This window comes from Gigantopelta aegis, chromosome 1 (genome assembly GCF_016097555.1).
Source record: "Gigantopelta aegis isolate Gae_Host chromosome 1, Gae_host_genome, whole genome shotgun sequence".
NCBI classification, from domain to species: domain Eukaryota; kingdom Metazoa; phylum Mollusca; class Gastropoda; order Neomphalida; family Peltospiridae; genus Gigantopelta; species Gigantopelta aegis.
Window position 1 is genome coordinate 810,587 of NC_054699.1, and position 25,478 is coordinate 836,064.

Consider the following 25,478-nt stretch of genomic DNA (forward strand, 5'->3'; position numbering starts at 1 on the left):
AGCGAGACAATCGGTAACATTATTTTCCTACATACTGTGGTTAGTACAGGTGTTTGTGGCGAGACAGTCGGTAACATTATTTTTCTACATACTGTGGTTAGTACAGGTGTTTTTAGCGAGACAGTCGGTAACATTATTTTCCTACATACTGTGGTTAGTACAGGTGTTTTTAGCGAGACAATCGGTAACATTATTTTCCTACATACTGTGGTTAGTACAGGTGTTTTTAGCAAGACAGTCAGTAACATTATTTTCCTACATACTGTGGTTAGTACAGGTGTTTTTAGCGAGACAATCGGTAACATTATTTTCCTACATACTGTGGTTAGTACAGGTGTTTGTGGCGAGACAGTCGGTAACATTATTTTTCTACATACTGTGGTTAGTACAGGTGTTTTTAGCGAGACAGTCGGTAACATTATTTTTCTACATACTGTGGTTAGTACAGGTGTTTTTAGCGAGACAGTCGGTAACATTATTTTTCTACATACTGTGGTTAGTACAGGTGTTTTTAGCGAGACAGTCGGTAACATTATTTTCCTACATACTGTGGTTAGTACAGGTGTTTTTAGCGAGACAGTCGGTAACATTATTTTCCTACATACTGTGGTTAGTACAGGTGTTTTTAGCGAGACAGTCGGTAACATTATTTTTCTACATACTGTGGTTAGTACAGGTGTTTTTAGCGAGACAGTCGGTAACATTATTTTCCTACATACTGTGGTTAGTACAGGTGTTTTTAGCGAGACAGTCGGTAACATTATTTTTCTACATACTGTGGTTAGTACAGGTGTTTTTAGCGAGACAGTCGGTAACATTATTTTCCTACATACTGTGGTTAGTACAGGTGTTTTTAGCGAGACAGTCGGTAACATTATTTTCCTACATACTGTGGTTAGTACAGGTGTTTTTAGCGAGACAGTCGGTAACATTATTTTCCTACATACTGTGGTTAGTACAGGTGTTTTTAGCGAGACAGTCGGTAACATTATTTTCCTACATACTGTGGTTAGTACAGGTGTTTTTAGCGAGACAATCGGTGCACTGCTCCAGGTGGAACTTGCACTCCTCGCTGGGGAAGGTCAGCCGCTGGACGGAGGGGTTCGGGATGCCCAGCAGTCTCGCCAGGCCGCTCTCCCCGGGACACACCACGCTGTTACTGAGGTCTTCCAGCTTCGGAAGACTCTTGCTGCGGTGAGAGTTGATCTACAAACAAAGACCAATTGTAATTGACTGTTACAAACAAAGACCAATTGTAATTGACTGTTACATACAAAGACCAATTGTAATTGACTGTTACAAACAAAGACCAATTGTAATTGACTGTTACAAACAAAGACCAATTGTAATTGACTGTTACATACAAAGACCAATTGTAATTGACTGTTACATACAAAGACCAATTGTAATTGACTGTTACATACAAAGACCAATGTAACTGACTGTTACATACAAAGACCAATTGTAATTGACTGTTACATACAAAGACCAATTGTAATTGACTGTTACATAACTGATAATAAAATTATAGTAATTCCTGCTGTAATTTGGAAATAAAATTAGAATAGGAAAGGTTCTTGTTACAATGTAGTAATCTACAAAAAGACCATTTATTACATAACTGATAATTGATCATTACATAATTGGAAATAAAATTATAATTCTTGTTGTAATTTGGAAATAAATAGGGCAGATTCTTGCTGTGCTTTGGAAATACAATCACAGCAGGAGATTCTTGCTACTAATCTACACAAAGACTAATTATTATATAATTAGAACTAAACCTCCAGCCCCAGCCCCAGCCCAGCCCAGCCAGCCACATAAAATCCATCTGACCACCCACCTGCAAGCACGACCACCCACCTGCAAGCACGACCACCCACCCAGCCACCAACCATCCATCCATTGTACTGTTATGCAGTATACCTGAAACTTGGGGCAAGCTGTATTAATGTTATGCAGTATACCTGAAACTTGGGGCAAGCTGTATTAATGTTATGCAGTATACCTGAAACTTGGGGCAAGCTGTATTAATGTTATGCAGTATACCTGAAACTTGGGGCAAGCTGTATTAATATTATGCAGTATACCTGAAACTTGGGGCAAGCTGTATTAATATTATGCAGTATACCTGAAACTTGGGGCAAGCTGTATTAATATTATTCAGTATACCTGAAACTTGGGGCATGATGTATTAATATTATGCAGTATACCTGAAACTTGGGGCATGGTGTATTAATATTATGCAGTATACCTGAAACTTGGGGATGGTGTATTAATATTATGCAGTATACCTGAAACTTGGGGCATGGTGTATTAATATGTCTCAGCAGAAACTTGTCGCCATCTTTGTAATGTGATGGACATTTTGGCACAGATGCATTCTGGGAATCACACCGGATTAGGTCAGCTGTTGACGTCCTATCACGTACAATATCTAGGTGAAGACTGTAGTAATCTGGCAGTGGATTTCTGTAAGAAATTATTACATCATACTTCATAATAGCAAACATCTCAAAGACAGATGACAAAGTTGACACGGAAAATAAACAAGTTATATAAGTTTGTTATTCACCTCAGCCTAAGAACCTTTTATTTTCTGTGACTATTATGAATTACATCATAATATTAAATCCACTAAATTTCAATTTTTTTTTTTTTTAAATGTGTCTTTCAAAATAATTTTTAAACTTAGTTTGGCAAACATCTCAAAGACAGATGACAAAGATGCAAGGAGTGACATAGAGGAAAATAAACAAGTTATATACCGAGTTTGTTATTCTATTTATTACCTCAGCCATTTTTTTTAAGAACCTTTTATTTTCATTATGACTACATTTATATAGAAACAATGTGAACAACCTTACATACTTAGTGTTTCTGCGAGAAATGTTTTACATAGAAACGAGGTGAACAACCTTACATACTTAGTGTTTCTGCGAGAAATGTTTTATATAGAAACGAGGTGAACAACCTTACATACTTAGTGTTTCTGCGAGAAATGTTTTATATAGAAACAATGTGAACAACCTTACATACATGTACTTAGTGTTTCTGCGAGAAATGTTTTATATAGAAACAATGTGAACAACCTTACATACTTAGTGTTTCTGCGAGAAATGTTTTATATAGAAACAATGTGAACAACCTTACATACTTAGTGTTTCTGCGAGAAATGTTTTATATAGAAACAATGTGAACAACCTTACATACTTAGTGTTTCTGCGAGAAATGTTTTATATAGAAACGAGGTGAACAACCTTACATACTTAGTGTTTCTGCGAGAAATGTTTTATATAGAAACAATGTGAACAACCTTACATACTTAGTGTTTCTACGAGAAATGTTTTATATAGAAACAAGGTGAACAACCTTACATACTTAGTGTTTCTGCGAGAAATGTTTTATATAGAAACAATGTGAACAACCTTACATACTTAGTGTTTCTGCGAGAAATGTTTTTTGGGTATGACGCTATGGAATTGAATTTATCCACAGTCAATAAGGGGTATGGAGGGGCCTCCTCCAGAAAGAAAATAGGTTAAAGTTAGGGTTTGGGTTAAGAAAGTCAAACAGTAATGATCAGAGTAATATCATATTTAGAACCTGCAAAGTCATTGGTTTGTAAGCATCAAATCGTCCAATAATATTGTACGTTACATCAAGTAATGCATAATTTGTCAAGTCATAATGACATCACATTTAGTACCTGCAAAGTCACTGGTTTGTAAGCATCAAATCGTCCAATAATATTGTACGTTACATCAAGTAATGCATAATAATTGCTCAGTGAGAAACTATGATTTTTATTTTTACTGTTATGAATGCCTACAGGGGTAAAAAAATCTTGCTAACTACCTGCTACACAGACAGACTTATATAGACACAGATGTTGTGATGAAAAGTTAAAAGTTTGTTTTGTTTAATGACACCACTAGAGCAACAACCCAAAGGGTCCACTGACGGGGATCGATCCCAGACTGACCGCACATCAGGCAAGCGCTTTACCACTGGGCTATGTCCAACCCAGATGTTGTGACGAATACCTGCAGTATTTTTTTGTGACTGAAATACAGACAGACAGATGTTGTCATGACTACCTGCAGTATTTCTCTGTGATTGATATACAGATAGACAGTTGTTGTCATGACTACCTGCAGTATTTCTCTGTGATTGATATACAGATAGACAGATGTTGTCATGACTACCTGCAGTATTTCTCTGTGATTGATATACAGACAGATGTTGTCATGACTACCTGCAGTATTTCTCTGTGATTGATATACAGATAGACAGATGTTGTCATGACTACCTGCAGTATTTCTCTGTGATTGATATACAGACAGATGTTGTCATGACTACCTGCAGTATTTCTCTGTGACTGATATACAGATGTTGTCATGACTACCAGCAGTATTTCTCTGCGACTGATATACAGATAGACAGATGTTGTCATGACTACCTGCAGTATTTCTCTGTGATTGATATACAGATAGACAGATCTTGTCATGACTACCTGCAGAATTTCTCTGTGACTGATATACAGATGTTGTCATGACTACCAGCAGTATTTCTCTGCGACTGATATACAGATAGACAGATGTTGTCATGACTACCTGCAGTATTTCTCTGTGATTGATATACAGATAGACAGATCTTGTCATGACTACCTGCAGTATTTCTCTGTGATTGATATATACAGATAGACAGATGTTGTCATGACTACCTGCAGTATTTCTCTGTGATTGATATACAGATAGACAGATCTTGTCATGACTACCTGCAGTATTTCTCTGTGATTGATATATACAGATAGACAGATGTTGTCATGACTACCTGCAGTATTTCTCTGTGATTGATATATACAGATAGACAGATCTTGTCATGACTACCTGCAGAATTTCTCTGTGACTGATATACAGATGTTGTCATGACTACCAGCAGTATTTCTCTGCGACTGATATACAGATAGACAGATGTTGTCATGACTACCTGCAGTATTTCTCTGTGATTGATATACAGATAGACAGATCTTGTCATGACTACCTGCAGTATTTCTCTGTGATTGATATATACAGATAGACAGATGTTGTCATGACTACCTGCAGTATTTCTCTGTGATTGATATACAGATAGACAGATCTTGTCATGACTACCTGCAGTATTTCTCTGTGATTGATATATACAGATAGACAGATCTTGTCATGACTACCTGCAGTATTTCTCTGTGATTGATATATACAGATAGACAGATCTTGTCATGTCATGACTACCTGCAGTATTTCTCTGTGATTGATATACAGATAGACAGATCTTGTCATGACTACCTGCAGTATTTCTCTGTGATTGATATATACAGATAGACAGATCTTGTCATGACTACCTGCAGTATTTCTCTGTGATTGATATATACAGATAGACAGATCTTGTCATGACTACCTGCAGTATTTCTCTGTGATTGATATATACAGATAGACAGATCTTGTCATGACTACCTGCAGTATTTCTCTGTGATTGATATATACAGATAGACAGATGTTGTCATGACTACCTGCAGTATTTCTCTGTGATTGATATATACAGATAGACAGATGTTGTCATGACTACCTGCAGTATTTCTCTGTGATTGATATATACAGATAGACAGATCTTGTCATGACTACCTGCAGTATTTCTCTGTGATTGATATATACAGATAGACAGATGTTGTCATGACTACCTGCAGTATTTCTCTGTGATTGATATATACAGATAGACAGATCTTGTCATGACTACCTGCAGTATTTCTCTGTGATTGATATACAGATAGACAGATGTTGTCATGACTACCTGCAGTATTTCTCTGTGATTGATATATACAGATAGACAGATGTTGTCATGACTACCTGCAGTATTTCTCTGTGATTGATATACAGATAGACAGATCTTGTCATGACTACCTGCAGTATTTCTCTGTGATTGATATACAGATAGACAGATCTTGTCATGACTACCTGCAGTATTTCTCTGTGATTGATATACAGATAGACAGATCTTGTCATGACTACCTGCAGTATTTCTCTGTGATTGATATATACAGATAGACAGATGTTGTCATGACTACCTGCAGTATTTCTCTGTGATTGATATACAGATAGACAGATCTTGTCATGACTACCTGCAGTATTTCTCTGTGATTGATATATACAGATAGACAGATCTTGTCATGACTACCTGCAGTATTTCTCTGTGATTGATATACAGATAGACAGATGTTGTCATGACTACCTGCAGTATTTCTCTGTGATTGATATATACAGATAGACAGATCTTGTCATGACTACCTGCAGTATTTCTCTGTGATTGATATATACAGATAGACAGATCTTGTCATGACTACCTGCAGTATTTCTCTGTGATTGATATATACAGATAGACAGATGTTGTCATGACTACCTGCAGTATTTCTCTGTGATTGATATATACAGATAGACAGATGTTGTCATGACTACCTGCAGTATTTCTCTGTGATTGATATATACAGATAGACAGATCTTGTCATGACTACCTGCAGTATTTCTCTGTGATTGATATATACAGATAGACAGATGTTGTCATGACTACCTGCAGTATTTCTCTGTGATTGATATATACAGATAGACAGATCTTGTCATGACTACCTGCAGTATTTCTCTGTGATTGATATATACAGATAGACAGATGTTGTCATGACTACCTGCAGTATTTCTCTGTGATTGATATACAGATAGACAGATCTTGTCATGACTACCTGCAGATTTCTCTGTGACTGATATATACAGATGTTGTCATGACTACCTGCAGTATTTCTCTGTGATTGATATACAGATAGACAGATCTGTCATGACTACCTGCAGTATTTCTCTGTGATTGATATATACAGATAGACAGATGTTGTCATGACTACCTGCAGTATTTCTCTGTGATTGATATATACAGATAGACAGATGTTGTCATGACTACCTGCAGTATGATATTCTCTGTGATTGATATACAGATAGACAGATCTTGTCATGACTACCTGCAGTATTTCTCTGTGATTGATATATACAGATAGACAGATCTTGTCATGACTACCTGCAGTATTTCTCTGTGATTGATATATACAGATAGACAGATGTTGTCATGACTACCTGCAGTATTTCTCTGTGATTGATATACAGATGATTGATGACTACCTGCAGATATACAGATAGACAGATGTTGTCATGACTACCTGCAGTATTTCTCTGTGATTGATATATACAGATAGACAGATCTTGTCATGACTACCTGCAGTATTTCTCTGTGATTGATATATACAGATAGACAGATGTTGTCATGACTACCTGCAGTATTTCTCTGTGATTGATATGATAGACAGATGTTGTCATATACCTGCAGATAGACAGATCTTGTCATGACTACCTGCAGTATTTCTCTGTGATTGATATATACAGATAGACAGATCTTGTCATGACTACCTGCAGTATTTCTCTGTGATTGATATATACAGATAGACAGATGTTGTCATGACTACCTGCAGTATTTCTCTGTGATTGATATATACAGATAGACAGATCTTGTCATGACTACCTGCAGTATTTCTCTGTGATTGATATACAGATAGACAGATCTTGTCATGACTACCTGCAGTATTTCTCTGTGATTGATATACAGATAGACAGATCTTGTCATGACTACCTGCAGTATTTCTCTGTGATTGATATATACAGATAGACAGATGTTGTCATGACTACCTGCAGTATTTCTCTGTGATTGATATACAGATAGACAGATCTTGTCATGACTACCTGCAGTATTTCTCTGTGATTGATATATACAGATAGACAGATCTTGTCATGACTACCTGCAGTATTTCTCTGTGATTGATATATACAGATAGACAGATGTTGTCATGACTACCTGCAGTATTTCTCTGTGATTGATGTTGTCATATACAGATAGACAGATAGACTTGTCATGACTACCTGCAGTATTTCTCTGTGATTGATATATACAGATAGACAGATCTTGTCATGACTACCTGCAGTATTTCTCTGTGATTGATATATACAGATAGACAGATGTTGTCATGACTACCTGCAGTATTTCTCTGTGATTGATATATACAGATAGACAGATCTTGTCATGACTACCTGCAGTATTTCTCTGTGATTGATATACAGATAGACAGATCTTGTCATGACTACCTGCAGTATTTCTCTGTGATTGATATACAGATAGACAGATCTTGTCATGACTACCTGCAGTATTTCTCTGTGATTGATATATACAGATAGACAGATGTTGTCATGACTACCTGCAGTATTTCTCTGTGATTGATATACAGATAGACAGATCTTGTCATGACTACCTGCAGTATTTCTCTGTGATTGATATATACAGATCTTGTCATGACTACCTGCAGTATTTCTCTGTGATTGATATATACAGATAGACAGATCTTGTCATGACTACCTGCAGTATTTCTCTGTGATTGATATACAGATAGACAGATGTTGTCATGACTACCTGCAGTATTTCTCTGTGATTGATATATACAGATAGACAGATCTTGTCATGACTACCTGCAGTATTTCTCTGTGATTGATATATACAGATAGACAGATGTTGTCATGACTACCTGCAGTATTTCTCTGTGATTGATATATACAGATAGACAGATCTTGTCATGACTACCTGCAGTATTTCTCTGTGATTGATATATACAGATAGACAGATGTTGTCATGACTACCTGCAGTATTTCTCTGTGATTGATATATACAGATAGACAGATCTTGTCATGACTACCTGCAGTATTTCTCTGTGATTGATATATACAGATAGACAGATCTTGTCATGACTACCTGCAGTATTTCTCTGTGATTGATATACAGATAGACAGATCTTGTCATGACTACCTGCAGTATTTCTCTGTGATTGATATACAGATAGACAGATCTTGTCATGACTACCTGCAGTATTTCTCTGTGATTGATATATACAGATAGACAGATCTTGTCATGACTACCTGCAGTATTTCTCTGTGATTGATATACAGATAGACAGATCTTGTCATGACTACCTGCAGTATTTCTCTGTGATTGATATATACAGATAGACAGATCTTGTCATGACTACCTGCAGTATTTCTCTGTGATTGATATATACAGATAGACAGATGTTGTCATGACTACCTGCAGTATTTCTCTGTGATTGATATACAGATAGACAGATCTTGTCATGACTACCTGCAGTATTTCTCTGTGATTGATATATACAGATAGACAGATCTTGTCATGACTACCTGCAGTATTTCTCTGCGACTGATATATACAGATAGACAGATGTTGTCATGACTACCTGCAGTATTTCTCTGTGATTGATATACAGATAGACAGATCTTGTCATGACTACCTGCAGTATTTCTCTGTGATTGATATATACAGATAGACAGATCTTGTCATGACTACCTGCAGTATTTCTCTGTGATTGATATACAGATAGACAGATGTTGTCATGACTACCTGCAGTATTTCTCTGTGATTGATATACAGATAGACAGATCTTGTCATGACTACCTGCAGTATTTCTCTGTGACTGATATACAGATAGACAGATGTTGTCATGACTACCTGCAGTATTTCTCTGTGATGGTCTTGAATCTTTTCTTCTGTTTGTTGGTGATGTTGTGGCTGTGCATGTAGAAGGGGTTGTCACCAACGTGGTCGATGTCCACATACTCTGGGACGAGGTAGACGCCGGTGACGCTGATCTTGATCTCCAGCCCCGAGTCACGGTGCCACACAAAGTTCATCGCCTGCTGGTGATTGGTCACATACATCGACTCCTCCAGTTCACGCATGTCACGCAGTCGCTCCATAAACACGTTGTCTGATGTCTCTACACCCAGACTGGTGCCATCTACAAAACAAGAGTTCCTTAGAATTAACACAATAAACAGGTTGTCTGACGTCTCTACACCCAGACTGGTCCCATCTACAAAACATGAGTTCCTTAGAATTAACACAATAAACAGGTTGTCTGACGTCTCTACGCCCAGACTGGTCCCATCTACAAAACAAGAGTTCCTTAGAATTAACACAATAAACACGTTGTCTGACGTCTCTACATACCACGAGGTAGACGCCGGTGGTCCCGAGTCACTGCCACACAAAGTTCATCGCCTGCTGGTGATTGGTCACATACAGACTCCTCCAGTTAGAATTAACACAATAAACACGTTGTCTGACGTCTCTACGCCCAGACTGGTCCCATCTACAAAACAAGAGTTCCTTAGAATTAACACAATAAACACGTTGTCTGACGTCTCTACACTGGTCCCATCTACAAAACAAGAGTTCCTTAGAATTAACACAATAAACACGTTGTCTGACGTCTCTACACTGGTCCCATCTACAAAACAAGAGTTCCTTAGAATTAACACAATAAACACGTTGTCTGACGTCTCTACACTGGTCCCATCTACAAAACAAGAGTTCCTTAGAATTAACACAATAAACACGTTGTCTGACGTCTCTACACTGGTCCCATCTACAAAACAAGAGTTCCTTAGAATTAACACAATAAACACGTTGTCTGACGTCTCTACACTGGTCCCATCTACAAAACAAGAGTTCCTTAGAATTAACACAATAAACACGTTGTCTGACGTCTCTACAGACTGGTCCCATCTACAAAGCAAGAGTTCCTTAGAATTAACACAATAAACACGTTGTCTGACGTCTCTACACTGGTCCCATCTACAAAACAAGAGTTACTTAGAATTAACACAATAAACACGTTGTCTGACGTCTCTACACTGGTCCCATCTACAAAACAAGAGTTCCTTAGAATTAACACAATAAACACGTTGTCTGACGTCTCTACGCCCAGACTGGTCCCATCTACAAAACAAGAGTTCCTTAGAATTAACACAATAAACACATTGTCTGACGTCTCTACGCCCAGACTGGTCCCATCTACAAAACAAGAGTTCCTTAGAATTAACACAATAAACACGTTGTCTGACGTCTCTACACTGGTCCCATCTACAAAACAAGAGTTCCTTAGAATTAACACAATAAACACGTTGTCTGACGTCTCTACACTGGTCCCATCTACAAAACAAGAGTTCCTTAGAATTAACACAATAAACATGTTGTCTGATGTCTCTACACCCAGACTGGTCCCATTTGCAAAACATGAGTTCCTCAGAATTAACACAATAAACAGACTGGTGCCATCTGCAAAACATGAGTTACTTAGAATTAACACAATAAACACGTTGTCTGACGTCTCTACGCCCAGACTGGTCCCATCTATAAAACAAGAGTTCCTTAGAATTAACACAATAAACATGTTGTCTGACGTCTCTACACCCAGACTGGTCCCATCTACAAAACAAGAGTTCCTCAGAATTAACACAATAAACAGACTGGTGCCATCTGCAAAACATGAGTTACTTAGAATTAACACAAGTCTCGACTAACACAAAGAGTTTCGGTACACTGTGATGAACATACATATAGATGCAACTATAAACCAAGTTTCATAGACTCTAGGACTGGTACATCTTAAAACAAGAGTTCCTTAGAATTAAACAATATAAGCTCTTCTGTTTTATTTCAGTCTCTAGACTCACTAATATGTCCTCTAAACTATGACACCATAAAAATAGTGTTAAATTAGTTGGTAATTAGACTCACTAATATGTCCTCTAAACTATGACACACATCAAAATAGTGTTAAATTAGTTGGTAATTAGACTCACTAATATGTCCTCTAAACTATGACACACATCAAAATAGTGTTAAATTAGTTGGTAATTAGACTCACAAATATGTCCTCTAAACTATGACACACATCAAAATAGTGTTAAATTAGTTGGTAATTAGATTGACTAATATGTCCTCTAAACTATGATACACATAAAATAGTGTGTAAATTATTTCGGTAATTAGATTCACTAATATGTCCTCTAAACTATGACACCATCAAAATAGTGTTAAATTAGTTGGTAATTAGACTCACTAATATGTCCTCTAAACTATGACACACATCAAAATAGTGTTAAATTAGTTGGTAATTAGACTCACAAATATGTCCTCTAAACTGTGACACACATCAAAATAGTGTTAAATTAGTTGGTAATTAGATTCACTAATATGTCCTCTAAACTGTGACACATCAAAATAGTGTTAAATTAGTTGGTAATTAGACTCACTAATATGTCCTCTAAACTATGACACACATCAAAATAGTGTTAAATTAGTTGGGGGTTTTTACAATTTGAGGATGAATAATGTAGGTTCAAAATTACATATTTCATGTTAGAAACTTGGGTCAGTGATGATGTTTTCTGGTTGTAAAGCTGGGTGCATAAGAGTTAATCATCACCTATTGGATGGCAATCATTTGGTAATTCTAATATGTAGACTTTAGAGGAAACCTGCTACATTTGTTCAGTAGCAGGGTGACATCCTTTATAGTCACTTACAGGACAGCAAATACCACAGACTGTGATATATCAGTTGTGGGATACTGGTTGGGATAGGAATAATGCAATCAGACAATGAGTCAGTGAGGGTGTTTGATCTTACGAACCAGGCACAAAAGAGGAGCGTTCTACCATGTGAGATAGATCAGTTTGTTTGGCTAATGAAATATATGTACAATTTTAATAAAATCATATCTTTTTTGTGATCATAAAATGGTCAATCAATGGGTCTATTTCATCATAAAATACAACATGCAGTGACCATTTTACAGTTAAATGTGGATCATGAATGAAAATGGAAATATATATAAAAAAACCCAAAGCACCATAAAACACTCACCATCTAACAGAACACTTGCATTTGTTGGTAAAATACCCACTGGAAATGATACTTCTGAAAAATTAAATATACAAAATAAAACCTTTAATCAACTAACTTTTAACTGTTATGTATACAACATGTTTTACATTGTATGGCCACAATGGCAAAAAACAAAAAAACTAAGACAAAAACAGACTATTGTACTAAAAGAAAACTCTCACCAAACTGTTTTTGTTTTAAAAATATTTTCAGCAAAATAAGTACACAAATATAAACTATTGTTCAGTTGCATGATTAAAAGTACAAAAATATGACCTACTGTTCAGTTGCATGATTAAAAGTACAAAAATATGACCTACTGTTCAGTTGCATGATTAAAAGTACAAAAATATGACCTATTGTTCAGTTGCATGATTAAAAGTACAAAAATATGACCTACTGTTCAATTTCATGGTTAAAATATGTACAGAAATATGACCTACTGTTCAATTTCATGGTTAAAATATGTACAGAAATATGACCTATTGTTTAAGTTTCATGTTTAATCATGTAAATTGATACTACTTTCAACTGATTCATACATACAATACTGATTCATACATATATGTTGATTCATACATGCACTGCATGTTGATTTGTCATTCTTACCTACACAGATGGTGTTCTGGGTGGAAGTGACCTACTGTTTCAGTTTTATGTTTAATCATGTTAACTCATGCTGATTCGTACTACATGTTGATTCGTGGTTCTTACCTACACAGATGGTGTCCTGGGTGGAAGTGACCTACTGTTTCAGTTTTATGTTTAATCATGTTAACTCATGCTGATTCGTACTACATGTTGATTCGTGGTTCTTACCTACACAGATGGTGTCCTGGGTGGAAGTGACCTATTATTTAAGTTTTATGTTGAATCAAGTTGAATCATGCTGATTCGTACTACATGTTGATTCGTGGCTCTTACCTACACAGATGGTGTCCTGAGTGGAAGTACATGGGGCGGCCTCGTACGTCGTCCCTCTACACTGGGTACATGCTGGTAGGAAAAACAACATTTAGTTTAGTAAATGTCAGCTGGCATATCCTACATAAATACCTTTTTCCTACATTATGCAGTTGAAATAAAACAGTAACTATTGCAAACACAACTTTATAAAACATTTTTAAAATTGTTTCTTTAGAATGCCCCTTGTCCCAACCTGTTATTGTGATCACAATACTGCGAATGCTGTATTTGAACTTCTGAAATTCAAAATGTTCTGGTGGAAACATGTCCTCACAGGATCAGGTCCTCAAATATCCATGCCAATTTTCAAATACACTCTGCAGGCCATGTTACAATCAATAAAATCATTTCATATCATTATAATAATATATATATATACAGTCAGACCTCGTTACAATGACAATGTTCGTCCCCAGGTCACTTTGTTGTATCGAATTGTCATGAGTTACATATATTAAATATGTCTTTAAAAAAATCATTAAATATATTAAACAAGGTGCATTCACCGTCAGTCTAATCAAAATATCATACAAATAGAAGACTTGATTGTTCGAAGTTAATCCTTTAATTGGTTGACTAATGGCTTATTTGCAAAAGCAAGACATGTCGACAGATTTAGCAGACATTAGTAGCTCGGACAACATGTAACACTGTATTCTAAGTGGCTGTGTGTGTACTGCCAACGTGCTATGGCATCCTTCTAAAGAGGTGTTTTCAGACGTTGGATGCAAGTTTCTTCCTAATTTGTGCTGTCAGTGTCAGAAAGTATGATTCTGGTGTAATGAACAGAATAACACTGATGTACATTTGTGCCCAACAATTTGTGGTCGGATGGTGTAAATGTCATAGTAACGATGGTTGTTGTAACAAGGTCTGACTGTGTATATATATATATATATATGTAACAGAGAGAGAAATATCACTGCTTCTCAGCTGTCAGTAAAATGCATCGTTCTTTAAATCATCTTGGGACCGATCATTTTATAGTAGAATTTAAAGCATTAATTTAGTGTAGCAAATAAGCTTGAAAATGCTATTTAAAGATTGTATTAATATTATGTCTAACAGTCTAAGAATTGATTCAATAAAAAAAATCACTCATGTGTATAAACAACATAATCCATTAAATAATTACAGGTACACACAACATGTCTCATTAAAAGAAGCACTCACGTGTACACACAACATGTCTCATTAAAAGAATCACTCACGTGTACACACATGTCTCATTAAAAGAATCACTCACGTGTACACACAACATGTCTCATTAAAAGATTCACTCATGTGTACACACAACATGTCTCATTAAAAGATTCACTCATGTGTACACACAACGTCTCATTAAAAGATTTACTCATGTGTACACACGTCTTATTAAAAGAATCACTCACGTGTACACACGACATCGTGCCCAGCAGAACACTGACTCGTCATGAAGTGACCCTCTGAACAAGATGTCCGACAAGCTGCAAACAAACAAACAGGTGTACTGTCGGATAATTACACCATATTCATCAATAACATATAGAAACAAACAAACAGGTGTGCTGTCGGATAATTACACCATATTCATCAATAACATATTGAAACAAACAAACAGGTGTGCTGTCGGATAATTACACCATATTCATCAATAACATATTGAAACAAACAAACATGTGTACTGTCGGATAATTACACCACACTCAACAATAACATATAGAATCACATCTCCCTTCCTTTCCTCTGTTTCTATATAGCATTTTATATTAACTTTTCTTTGCGCCATTATTTAATACAGTATGTATTACTGTTGGTAATTTCCCACATCCCTTTCTGACAAAATACATTTAACACAAGATCTTTTACATCTTTCAGTCAGTGTAATACTGCTTGATTCTCTTCATCTTTCAGTCAGTGTAATACTGCTTGATTCTCTTCATCTTTCATTCAGTGTAATACTGCTTGATTCTCTTCATCTTTCAGTCAGTGTAATACTGCTTGATTCTCTTCATCTTTCAGTCAGTGTAATACTGCTTGATTCTCTTCTGCTATATTTAATAAAGTGCTTTTTTCTCTTTTCTTTTTAAAGGGCGGGACGTAGCCCAGTGGTAAAGCGCTTGCTTGATGTGTGGCCAGTTTGGGATCGATGCCCAGTGGTAAAGTGCTTGCTTGACGTGTGGCCAGTTTGGGATCGATGCCCAGTGGTAAAGCGCTTGCTTGATGTGTGGCCAGTTTGGGATCGATGCCCAGTGGTAAAGTGCTTGCTTGACGTGTGGGAAGTTTGGGATCGATGCCCAGTGGTAAAGTGCTTGCTTGACGTGTGGCCAGTTTGGGATCGATGCCCAGTGGTAAAGTGCTTGCTTGACGTGTGGCCAGTTTGGGATCGATGCCCAGTGGTAAAGCACTTGCTTGACGTGTGGCCAGTTTGGGATCGATGCCCAGTGGTAAAGCGCTTGCTTGATGTGTGGCCAGTTTGGGATCGATGCCCAGTGGTAAAGTGCTTGCTTGACGTGTGGGAAGTTTGGGATCGATGCCCAGTGGTAAAGTGCTTGCTTGACGTGTGGCCAGTTTGGGATCGATGCCCAGTGGTAAAGTGCTTGCTTGACGTGTGGCCAGTTTGGGATCGATGCCCAGTGGTAAAGCGCTTGCTTGATGTGTGGCCAGTTTGGGATCGATACCTGTCAGTAGACCCATTGGGTTATTTCTCGTTCCAGCCAGTGCATAACGACTGGTACATCAAAGGCTGTGGTATGTGCTATCATGTCTATGGGATGGTGCATATAAAAGATCCCTTGCTGCTAATCAAAAAGAGTAGCCCAAGAAGTGGCAACAGCAGGTTTCCTCCCTCAATATCTGTGTGGTCCTTAACCATAAGTCCGATGCCATATAACCGTAAAGTAAATAAAATGTGTTGAGTGCGTTGTTAAATAAAACATTTCCTTCCTTTCTTTTCTTTTGAAATTTTGGTCTAGTTTTTGTTTTTATTTTGTTTTGTTTGCTAATTGATCCTCTGGTTAGTCCATTATATGATATCTCTGGTTTAAACATGTTTTATTTCCATCAAGCCAACAGGTCAACCATGTATTTTAGAGCCACTGACAGCATTTCACCACACACAACTGTTGCATGCAATTCTCATATCCTAAATATACACAACAAAAAACCCAAATATTAATTTAGTTTTCCCTAATTTATTTTAAATGATTCAGTTGGAATCCAGTTTGTTTTGCATCTTATATATATTGAACATTTTACACCCATTTAGGCGGGATTTTTAGCAGATTAATTTTATCATGAAAAAAATAATTAATTAAATGTTCAGCACTTCATTTGTTGTTCAATGTGATTATATAACGAGAAGTAGGTTGCTAATACTTCCTTCACTACATCTGACACACTCACCTGTACACTGTAAACCTTCCAGGTAGAAACCTCGTTTACATCGGCACGACAGCATCGAATCGACGGCATCACACAATGCAAATGTTTCACAGGCAGAAAGGTTTCCTTGACAACTAGAGTAATCTGAAAAAACCAACAAAAAAACATAAACATACAGCCATCTTATTTCACACAATTCCTCATAACCTGCCATCAAGTTAATTTAAACAGCATTAATATGCAGTTTTCTGAAGATTGTAAGAATCATTTCATTAAAAAAAAAAAAAAATTCTAATTATTTCAGTGTGTCTTGACATAAAAAACAGGAAAAGTGCTTTGAACATATCAAAAATGTTATATTTTTCAGTGCAATTTGTAAGAAACAATAATATTCACTCCTAGTTAAGAATGACATCTACTCGTGGAGTTTTAAATTACAGTTTCTTGATGAGTTTATCCTACTGAGTCATAGGATAAAACCTCCTCAGCAGACCAATTGGGTTTTTCCCATTCCAACCAGTGCTCAATGAATGATATACCAAAGACCATGGTATGTGTTGTCCTATCTGTGGGAAAGTGCATATAAAACATCACTTGCTGCTAATGAAAAACTGTATCATGTTTCCTCTGATAATTATGTTTGACATCCACTTCCCAATGTCATGAAACAAACAAAACAACTAACTTTTAACTTTTTGTAAATAATGTATAATTTCATTGAAAAAAACAACCCAGCTGCAACATCCAAAATTACTTTTTTCTGCTGCGTTGAAACGTGTCAATGATTGTCAATGTCATCCACATTTTCCATGCATAAACCTGCCACTGGTAAAACTCATGGCTGATGTCAACTATTTAACAGCACAGCACACACATGATTTATTTAAAACAAAGCACTACCTGGCACTTGAAGCCATTCAGAATGTTATTAATGTCCAAGCTTTAGAATCCTGACTGCAATAACACACACACCCACGGATTTATGGATATAGTCATGCAATTAAAGCATAATAATAAGTGCATTTTTATTTCTCAAAATCCGTCTCTTGCAAATAAAGAACATTTACCACTCCATTTTCTATTCAGAATTACTTCAGCCATTTTATTGTGTTTCCTTAAAAAACAGGGGGCAGGATGTAGTTTGGTGGGTAGAGTGCTCACCTGAGGTGCTTTGGTCATAGGATCGAACCCTCTTAGGGGGTCCATTCTCTGATATATGTTTTTTCCCATCCCAACTAGTGCCTCACGACTGGTATATCAAAGGCCATGGGATGTGTTATCATGTCTGTGGGAAAGTGCAATTAAATAATTCCTTGCTGCTGCTGAAAACATGTAGCGGGTTTCCTCTCTAAGACTATATGTCAAAATAATTAAATGATTGACATCTAATAGCCGATGATAAACAAATCAATGTGCTCTAGTGGTGTTGTTAAACAAAACAAATTTTTTAACTTTAAAAAAAAACTAAGCTGAAATATACTTTAAAATTTTAGAATGTCTATACTGAAAAAAGCAAATGTTTTATATTTCTGACTACGGGTATCTTATTCACTATGGTCCATGATCCCACTCAATGAAATTTAGAAAATTTGTTTCTAATTTTCATTATTATTCATACCTACCTAGTGCTATCACAACAAATATGCTATACAATTCTGCAGTGTAGTTGTATAGTATATTTGTTGAATAAGACTTTAAGTCCAATTAAATAGTTCTACTCAATGTACCATTCAAGGCACTGACCCAAGCCATTAGATCAAAATAGTTTAACTTTATTTAAAATGGTTTGCTTAAATGATTAAATGTGACAAATCCAATATTATGTGTTTCCCGTAATCCAGGTATTTGTAGTAGATCAAAATATGATATATGTAAAACAGAAAGGGAATGTACTTTAAACCAATCCTTTATTATTCAAGAGTCTTTCGTAACCAGCATCCTACTTACTAACAGTCTTACATATCAACAATCCTATTTACCAACAGTCCTACTTACTAACATACCCGTGGTCCTATTTACCATCAGTCTTACTAACATACCAGTGGTCCTATTTACCAACAGTCCTACTTACTAACATACCCGTGGTCCTATTTACCAACAGTCGTACTCACTAACATACCAGTGGTCCTATTTACCATCAGTCCTACTAACTAACATACCAGTGGTCCTATTTACCAACAGTCCTACTAACTAACCTACCAGTGGTCCTATTTACCATCAGTCCTACTAACATACCAGTGGTCCTATTTACCAACAGTCCTACTTACTAACATACCCGTGGTCTTATTTACCAACAGTCCTACTTACTAACATACCAGTGGTCCTATTTACCAACAGTCCTACTTACTAACATACCCGTGGTCCTAGTTACCATCAGTCCTACTAACTAACATACCAGTGGTCCTATTTACCAACAGTCCTACTAACTAACATACCAGTGGTCCTATTTGCCAAGTCCTATTTACTAATATACCAACAGTCCTACTTACTAACATACCAACAGTCCTACTTACTAACATACCAAGTCCTACTTACTAACATACGAACAGTCCTACTTACTAACATACCAGTGGTCCTATTTACCAACAGTCCTACTTACTAACATACCCGTGGTTCTATTTACCAATAGTCCTACTAACATACCAGTGGTCCTATTTGCCAACAGTTCTATTTACTAATATACCAACAGTCCTACTTACTAACATACCCGTGGTTCTATTTACCAATAGTCCTACTAACATACCAGTGGTCCTATTTGCCAACAGTTCTATTTACTAATATACCAACAGTCCTACTTACTAACATACCAACAGTCCTACTTACCAACGGTCCTACTTACCAACATACCAACAGTCCTACTTACTAACATACCAACAGTCCTACTTACTAACATACCAAGTCCTACTTACTAACATACCAACAGTCCTACTTACTAACATACCAACAGTCCTACTTACCAACAGTCCTACTTACCAACAGTCTACTTACCAACAGACCTATTTACTAACATACCAGTGGTCCTATTTACGAACAGTCCTACTTACTAACATACTAGGAGTCCTATTTACCAAAGGTCATACTTGCCAACAGTCCCAACTTTCCAACATAGCAACAGTCCCACACACAAACAATTCTACTTATGAATGGTCCTACTTACAAAGTCCTACCTACTGATCCTACTTAGTAAAGGAGTGGATCTTTTACGGTTCAATATGCCAACACATTGAACCACAGAATGCTGTGTCATGGACCAGTACTTCCAGTCACTAGCTAGTTAATACGGTTCTATATTCTATCTTACTGGATGTTCTGTTCTATCCATAGATTAGTAGTGCCAGTCAACTGACCATGGAATTAATCTTCAATGGTTTAACAAACTTACTCACTGAACCATGACAAATTTAAAATAATTAAAGCCCCAATTCCCGATTGGCTGTAACATCAAAATTGTCCTAATTAATTTTATCACCCCGGACTGGGTTACTGGCATCCAGTGATCGAGCCCGGGGGGGTCATGCTTGAAACCTTCGTGGTATAGGAGCATGTTAAAAATTTTAAACAAACAAACAAACTGAACCATGAAACAAACACTGAATGGCCTAACAGTTTTACTAACTGGTCCATGATACTAACTCGTCATGGTATATTAGTTTTACATCCTGGACCATCAAACCAATTCTTCATAATCAATGGACCATGGAACAGGATCTTCCTGGTCTAGCAATCCTAGTCAGTAGACCATGAAATGAATTCTTCATGGTCTAATGGTCTTACTTACACGGCCATGTAATTAAATCTCCATGGACTGTTTATTTCTAGTCATAGACAATAATAAAAAAAATTCATGGTTGAATAGCTTTAATCACATGAAACTGAATTAATAGATATATGATATAAAACAAAAAAAAGTTTAAATTAAAAAAAAAATTAATCATTGGCTATTGGATGTCAAACATTTGGTAATTTGGTTTGTTTAAAGACACCACTAGATCATGTCGATTTATTAATCATCAGCTATTGAATATCAAACATTTGGAAATTTGACCTATAGTCTTAGAGAGGAAACCTAGCTGCTACATCTTTCCATTAGTAGCAAGGGACCTTTTATATGCACCATCTCACAGACAGGATAGCACATACCACGGTCTTTGATATACCAGTCATAGTGCACCAGCTGGAATGAGAAATAGCCCAATGGTTCCACCAATGGGGATCGATCCCAAACAGACACCAACACCCCTCCCCAACCAAAAACAAGAAAACAACAACAAAATCTTACCCAAGAGTTGTAAGCGAGACACTAAGGCATAACTGGAATTCTGAGCAGAGAAATCGGTCAAGTCGGGCTCCACAGAATACATTCTAACTTTTCCTGAAAACAAACAAAGTTAAGACAAAATGAAAGCTGTGTCAGACCTGACTGGCCGAGTGGTTTCGTCACAGGCTGACAATTAACGCCCTGCGAATTGGTGCAGTAGATTCAAATCCTGCCAACTGACCTGGCTGGCTGAGTGGTTATATCACAGGCCACCAATTAACACCCTGTGAATCTGTGCAGTAGATTCAAATCCTGCCAACTGACCTGGCTGGCTGAGTGGTTACATCACAGGCTGACAATTAACGCCCTGTGAATCGGTGCAGTAGATTCAAAACCTGACAACTGACGCTCTGTGTTTTAACTATTATAAACACATGGTTCTCAATGTCTATTCTTTTATAGCCATGAGTCACTTTTGAAGCAAATAGTACTAACCTAGCTTATACAAATGAAACTTTGAAATTACTAAGTTTAATGAGAGCCAGTGCTTTGACTATGTGCACATTTTTTTATTGAGGGGTTCATATTAATGTTAAACTTAAAAATGTACTCACCAACTTTAATATGAGCAGGCACGTTGACTTTGAACGTGTTTTGAGGGTGAAGGATTCACAACAAATTTAACTCAAATACTCACTAATTTTAATATGAGCAGGCACAACTGACTTTGAGCAAATGTTATGAGGGTGAAGGGTTCACAAATAAAAAACTCAATTACTCACTGTGTTTAATATGAACAGACACAGAGACAGACACTGACTTGGAGGACATGTTTTGAGTGTGAAATGTAATATGAGCAGGCACTCTGAGCAGATGTTCTGAGTATTTCCAACAAATGAAACTCAACTACTCAACAAGTTTAATATCAGCAGGCACTCCAAAGTTGAGCACATTTTGAGTTTGAAGGGTTCACGACAAATGAATCTCAATTATACTCACTAAGTTTAATATGAGCAGGCACAAAAAACTTTGAGCACATGTTTTGAGTGTGAAGGGTTCACAAATAATGAAACTCAAATACTCACTAAGTTTAATATGAGCAGGCACACCGACTTTGAGCACGTGTTTTGAGTGTGAAGGGTTCACGGAGCAGACGGCTATTACAGCTAAGACAGACAGAAACAGGAAGAAGTACGATGGCGGCAACTGACACATGCCCCGTGATCTCGATCTGCATAACTGACTGCCATGACGACCACCAGCATCCTCAGTGTCCGTCCGTACATGTGTCTGTGTGTTGTCAGCATCAGAATCATCCTGAAGGATTGAAAAATATCATTGAAATAAATACTAGTACAACATCAGAATCATCCTGAAGGAAATAAAAATATAAATACAACATTAGCATAATCCTGAATTAAATAAACATATAATTAAAATAATTAAAATATTAGACTCATCGTTCATGAAATTTTTTTTTTTTTTAAATAAATACAATATTTGGATTATCCTGAATGAAATGAAAACAGAATTAAAATAAATACAATAGCATTATCTTGGATAAACAAAAATATGGCTGAAAGAAATACAATGGGAAGTCCTTGTATATATGCTCCTTTTGTTTTTTAATAATGAAATATTAACAACAATCAATAAACCATATATGCATAATAAAATGCATACCAGTAATAACTGACTGCTGTGACTTGATCTTGTTATAAACTACTTGTTCCCTAGGAACATCTTCTCAAAAAGAAGCACCAAGAGATGTTTTATAGGTCAATGTTGGATAAACAAAATATTGTATAACAGGCTGAAAAACGGTTTCACACACAAATGTTTTTTATAGACATACAATTAGTCTTATAGACTGACAAATGATTTGAAGATGACAGATAGTATGTTATAGACTGACAAATGGTGTTTTACAGAATGACAAAATTGAGTTTCAAACATAAACAATTAAGTAAAGCCAATTTATGAATGCATTGGGGTTTTTTTTACACACAATTGGTTGAGTATTGTCAATATATGTAGTTAAAAGCAACTAACTACATACATTTACAATGCTTGTTGGACACACAGCTTTATATATATGTAGTTAAAAGCAACTAACTACATACATTTACAATGCTTGTTGGACACACAGCTTTATATATATGTAGTTAAAAGCAACTAACTACATACATTTACAGTGCTTGTTGGACAGATAGCTTTATATATATGTAGTTAAAAGCAACTAACTACATACATTTACAATGCTTGTTGGACACACAGTTTTATATATATGTAGTTAAAAGCAACTAACTACATACATTTACAATGCTTCTTGGATACATATCTTTATATATATGTAATTAAAAGCAACTAACTACATACATTTACAATGCTTGTTGGACACACAGCTTTATATGTATATATGTAGTTAAAAGCAACTAACTACATACATTTACAATGCTTGTTGGACACACAGCTTTATATATATGTAGTTAAAAGCAACTAACTACATACATTTACAATGCTTGTTGGACAGATAGCTTTATATATATGTAGTTAAAAGCAACTAACTACATACATTTACAATGCTTGTTGGACACATAGCTTTATATATATGTAGTTAAAAGCAACTAACTACATACATTTACAATGCTTGTTGGACACACAGTTTTATATATATGTAGTTAAAAGCAACTAACTACACACAATTACAATACTTGTTGGACACATAGCTTTATATATATGTAGTTAAAAGCAACTAACTACATACATTTACAATGCTTGTTGGACAGATAGCTTTATATATATGTAGTTAAAAGCAACTAACTACATACATTTACAATGCTTGTTGGACAGATAGCTTTATATATATATATGTAGTTAAAAGCAACTAACTACATACATTTACAATGCTTCTTGGACACACAGCTTTATATATATGTAGTTAAAAGCAACTAACTACATACATTTACAATGCTTCTTGGACACACAGCTTTATATATATGTAGTTAAAAGCAACTAACTACATACATTTACAATGCTTCTTGGACACACAGCTTTATATATATGTAGTTAAAAGCAACTAACTACATACATTTACAATGCTTGTTGGACACACAGCTTTATATATATGTAATTAAAAGCAACTAACTACATACATTTACAATGCTTGTTGGACAGATAGCTTTATATATATGTAGTTAAAAGCAACTAACTACATACATTTACAATGCTTGTTGGACACACAGCTTTATATATATGTAGTTAAAAGCAACTAACTACATACATTTACAATGCTTCTTGGACACACAGCTTTATATATATGTAGTTAAAAGCAACTAACTACATACATTTACAATGCTTGTTGGACACACAGCTTTATATATATGTAGTTAAAAGCAACTAACTACATACATTTACAATGCTTGTTGGACACACAGCTTTATATATATGTAGTTAAAAGCAACTAACTACATACATTTACAATGCTTGTTGGACACACAGCTTTATATATATGTAGTTAAAAGCAACTAACTACATACATTTACAATGCTTCTTGGACACATAACTTTATTACGTATTATTAGTAGTACTATTACATTAATACTGTATTGTATATATATTATTATTATACATGTACAATAATTATCATGAAACATATACCATTATCATTTAAAAAATTAAAATTATATATTATTATTATTATTATACATGTAAATAATAATAATAATAATAATGTGTGAATGACTGGATGTATGTTTGTCTTGACCCCCCCCCCCCCCCCCCAACCCCCCCAACAAAAACAACAACACCACAAATACCCCCCTAAAAAAACAAACCTAATTAATTCAATTGCCAAATATTCTATTCCTAGTGTTGGTGAGACTTATAAAGGAAGAATACTGTAAGGTGATGATTCCAGGCTCTCCAACACTGACATGACCTATTTTCTGGGGATAATAAAGAATTTGAAAAAAAAAATAAAAAATAAATATAAATAATAATAATAATAATAATAATAATAATACATGTA

The 25,478-nt window shown here is 35.9% G+C and overlaps 1 protein-coding gene across 8 annotated transcripts in view; it reads right to left on the reverse strand.

The window, feature by feature from the left end:
• LOC121368937 overlaps window positions 1-25,478 on the reverse strand; it is a 348,055-nt gene that overhangs the window by 29,738 nt on the left and 292,839 nt on the right. For all 8 annotated transcript variants that reach the window (XM_041493711.1, XM_041493704.1, XM_041493732.1 and 5 more), the window contains 9 exons: window positions 22,534-22,765; window positions 21,470-21,562; window positions 17,212-17,334; window positions 15,219-15,293; window positions 13,786-13,857; window positions 12,841-12,894; window positions 9,637-9,925; window positions 2,295-2,472; window positions 1,005-1,206 (listed from right to left, as the gene is read on the reverse strand). In XM_041493711.1, coding sequence (XP_041349645.1) covers window positions 1,005-1,206; window positions 2,295-2,472; window positions 9,637-9,925; window positions 12,841-12,894; window positions 13,786-13,857; window positions 15,219-15,293; window positions 17,212-17,334; window positions 21,470-21,562; window positions 22,534-22,765 — 1,318 coding nt within the window. The remainder of the gene's footprint in view (window positions 1-1,004; window positions 1,207-2,294; window positions 2,473-9,636; window positions 9,926-12,840; window positions 12,895-13,785; window positions 13,858-15,218; window positions 15,294-17,211; window positions 17,335-21,469; window positions 21,563-22,533; window positions 22,766-25,478) is intronic.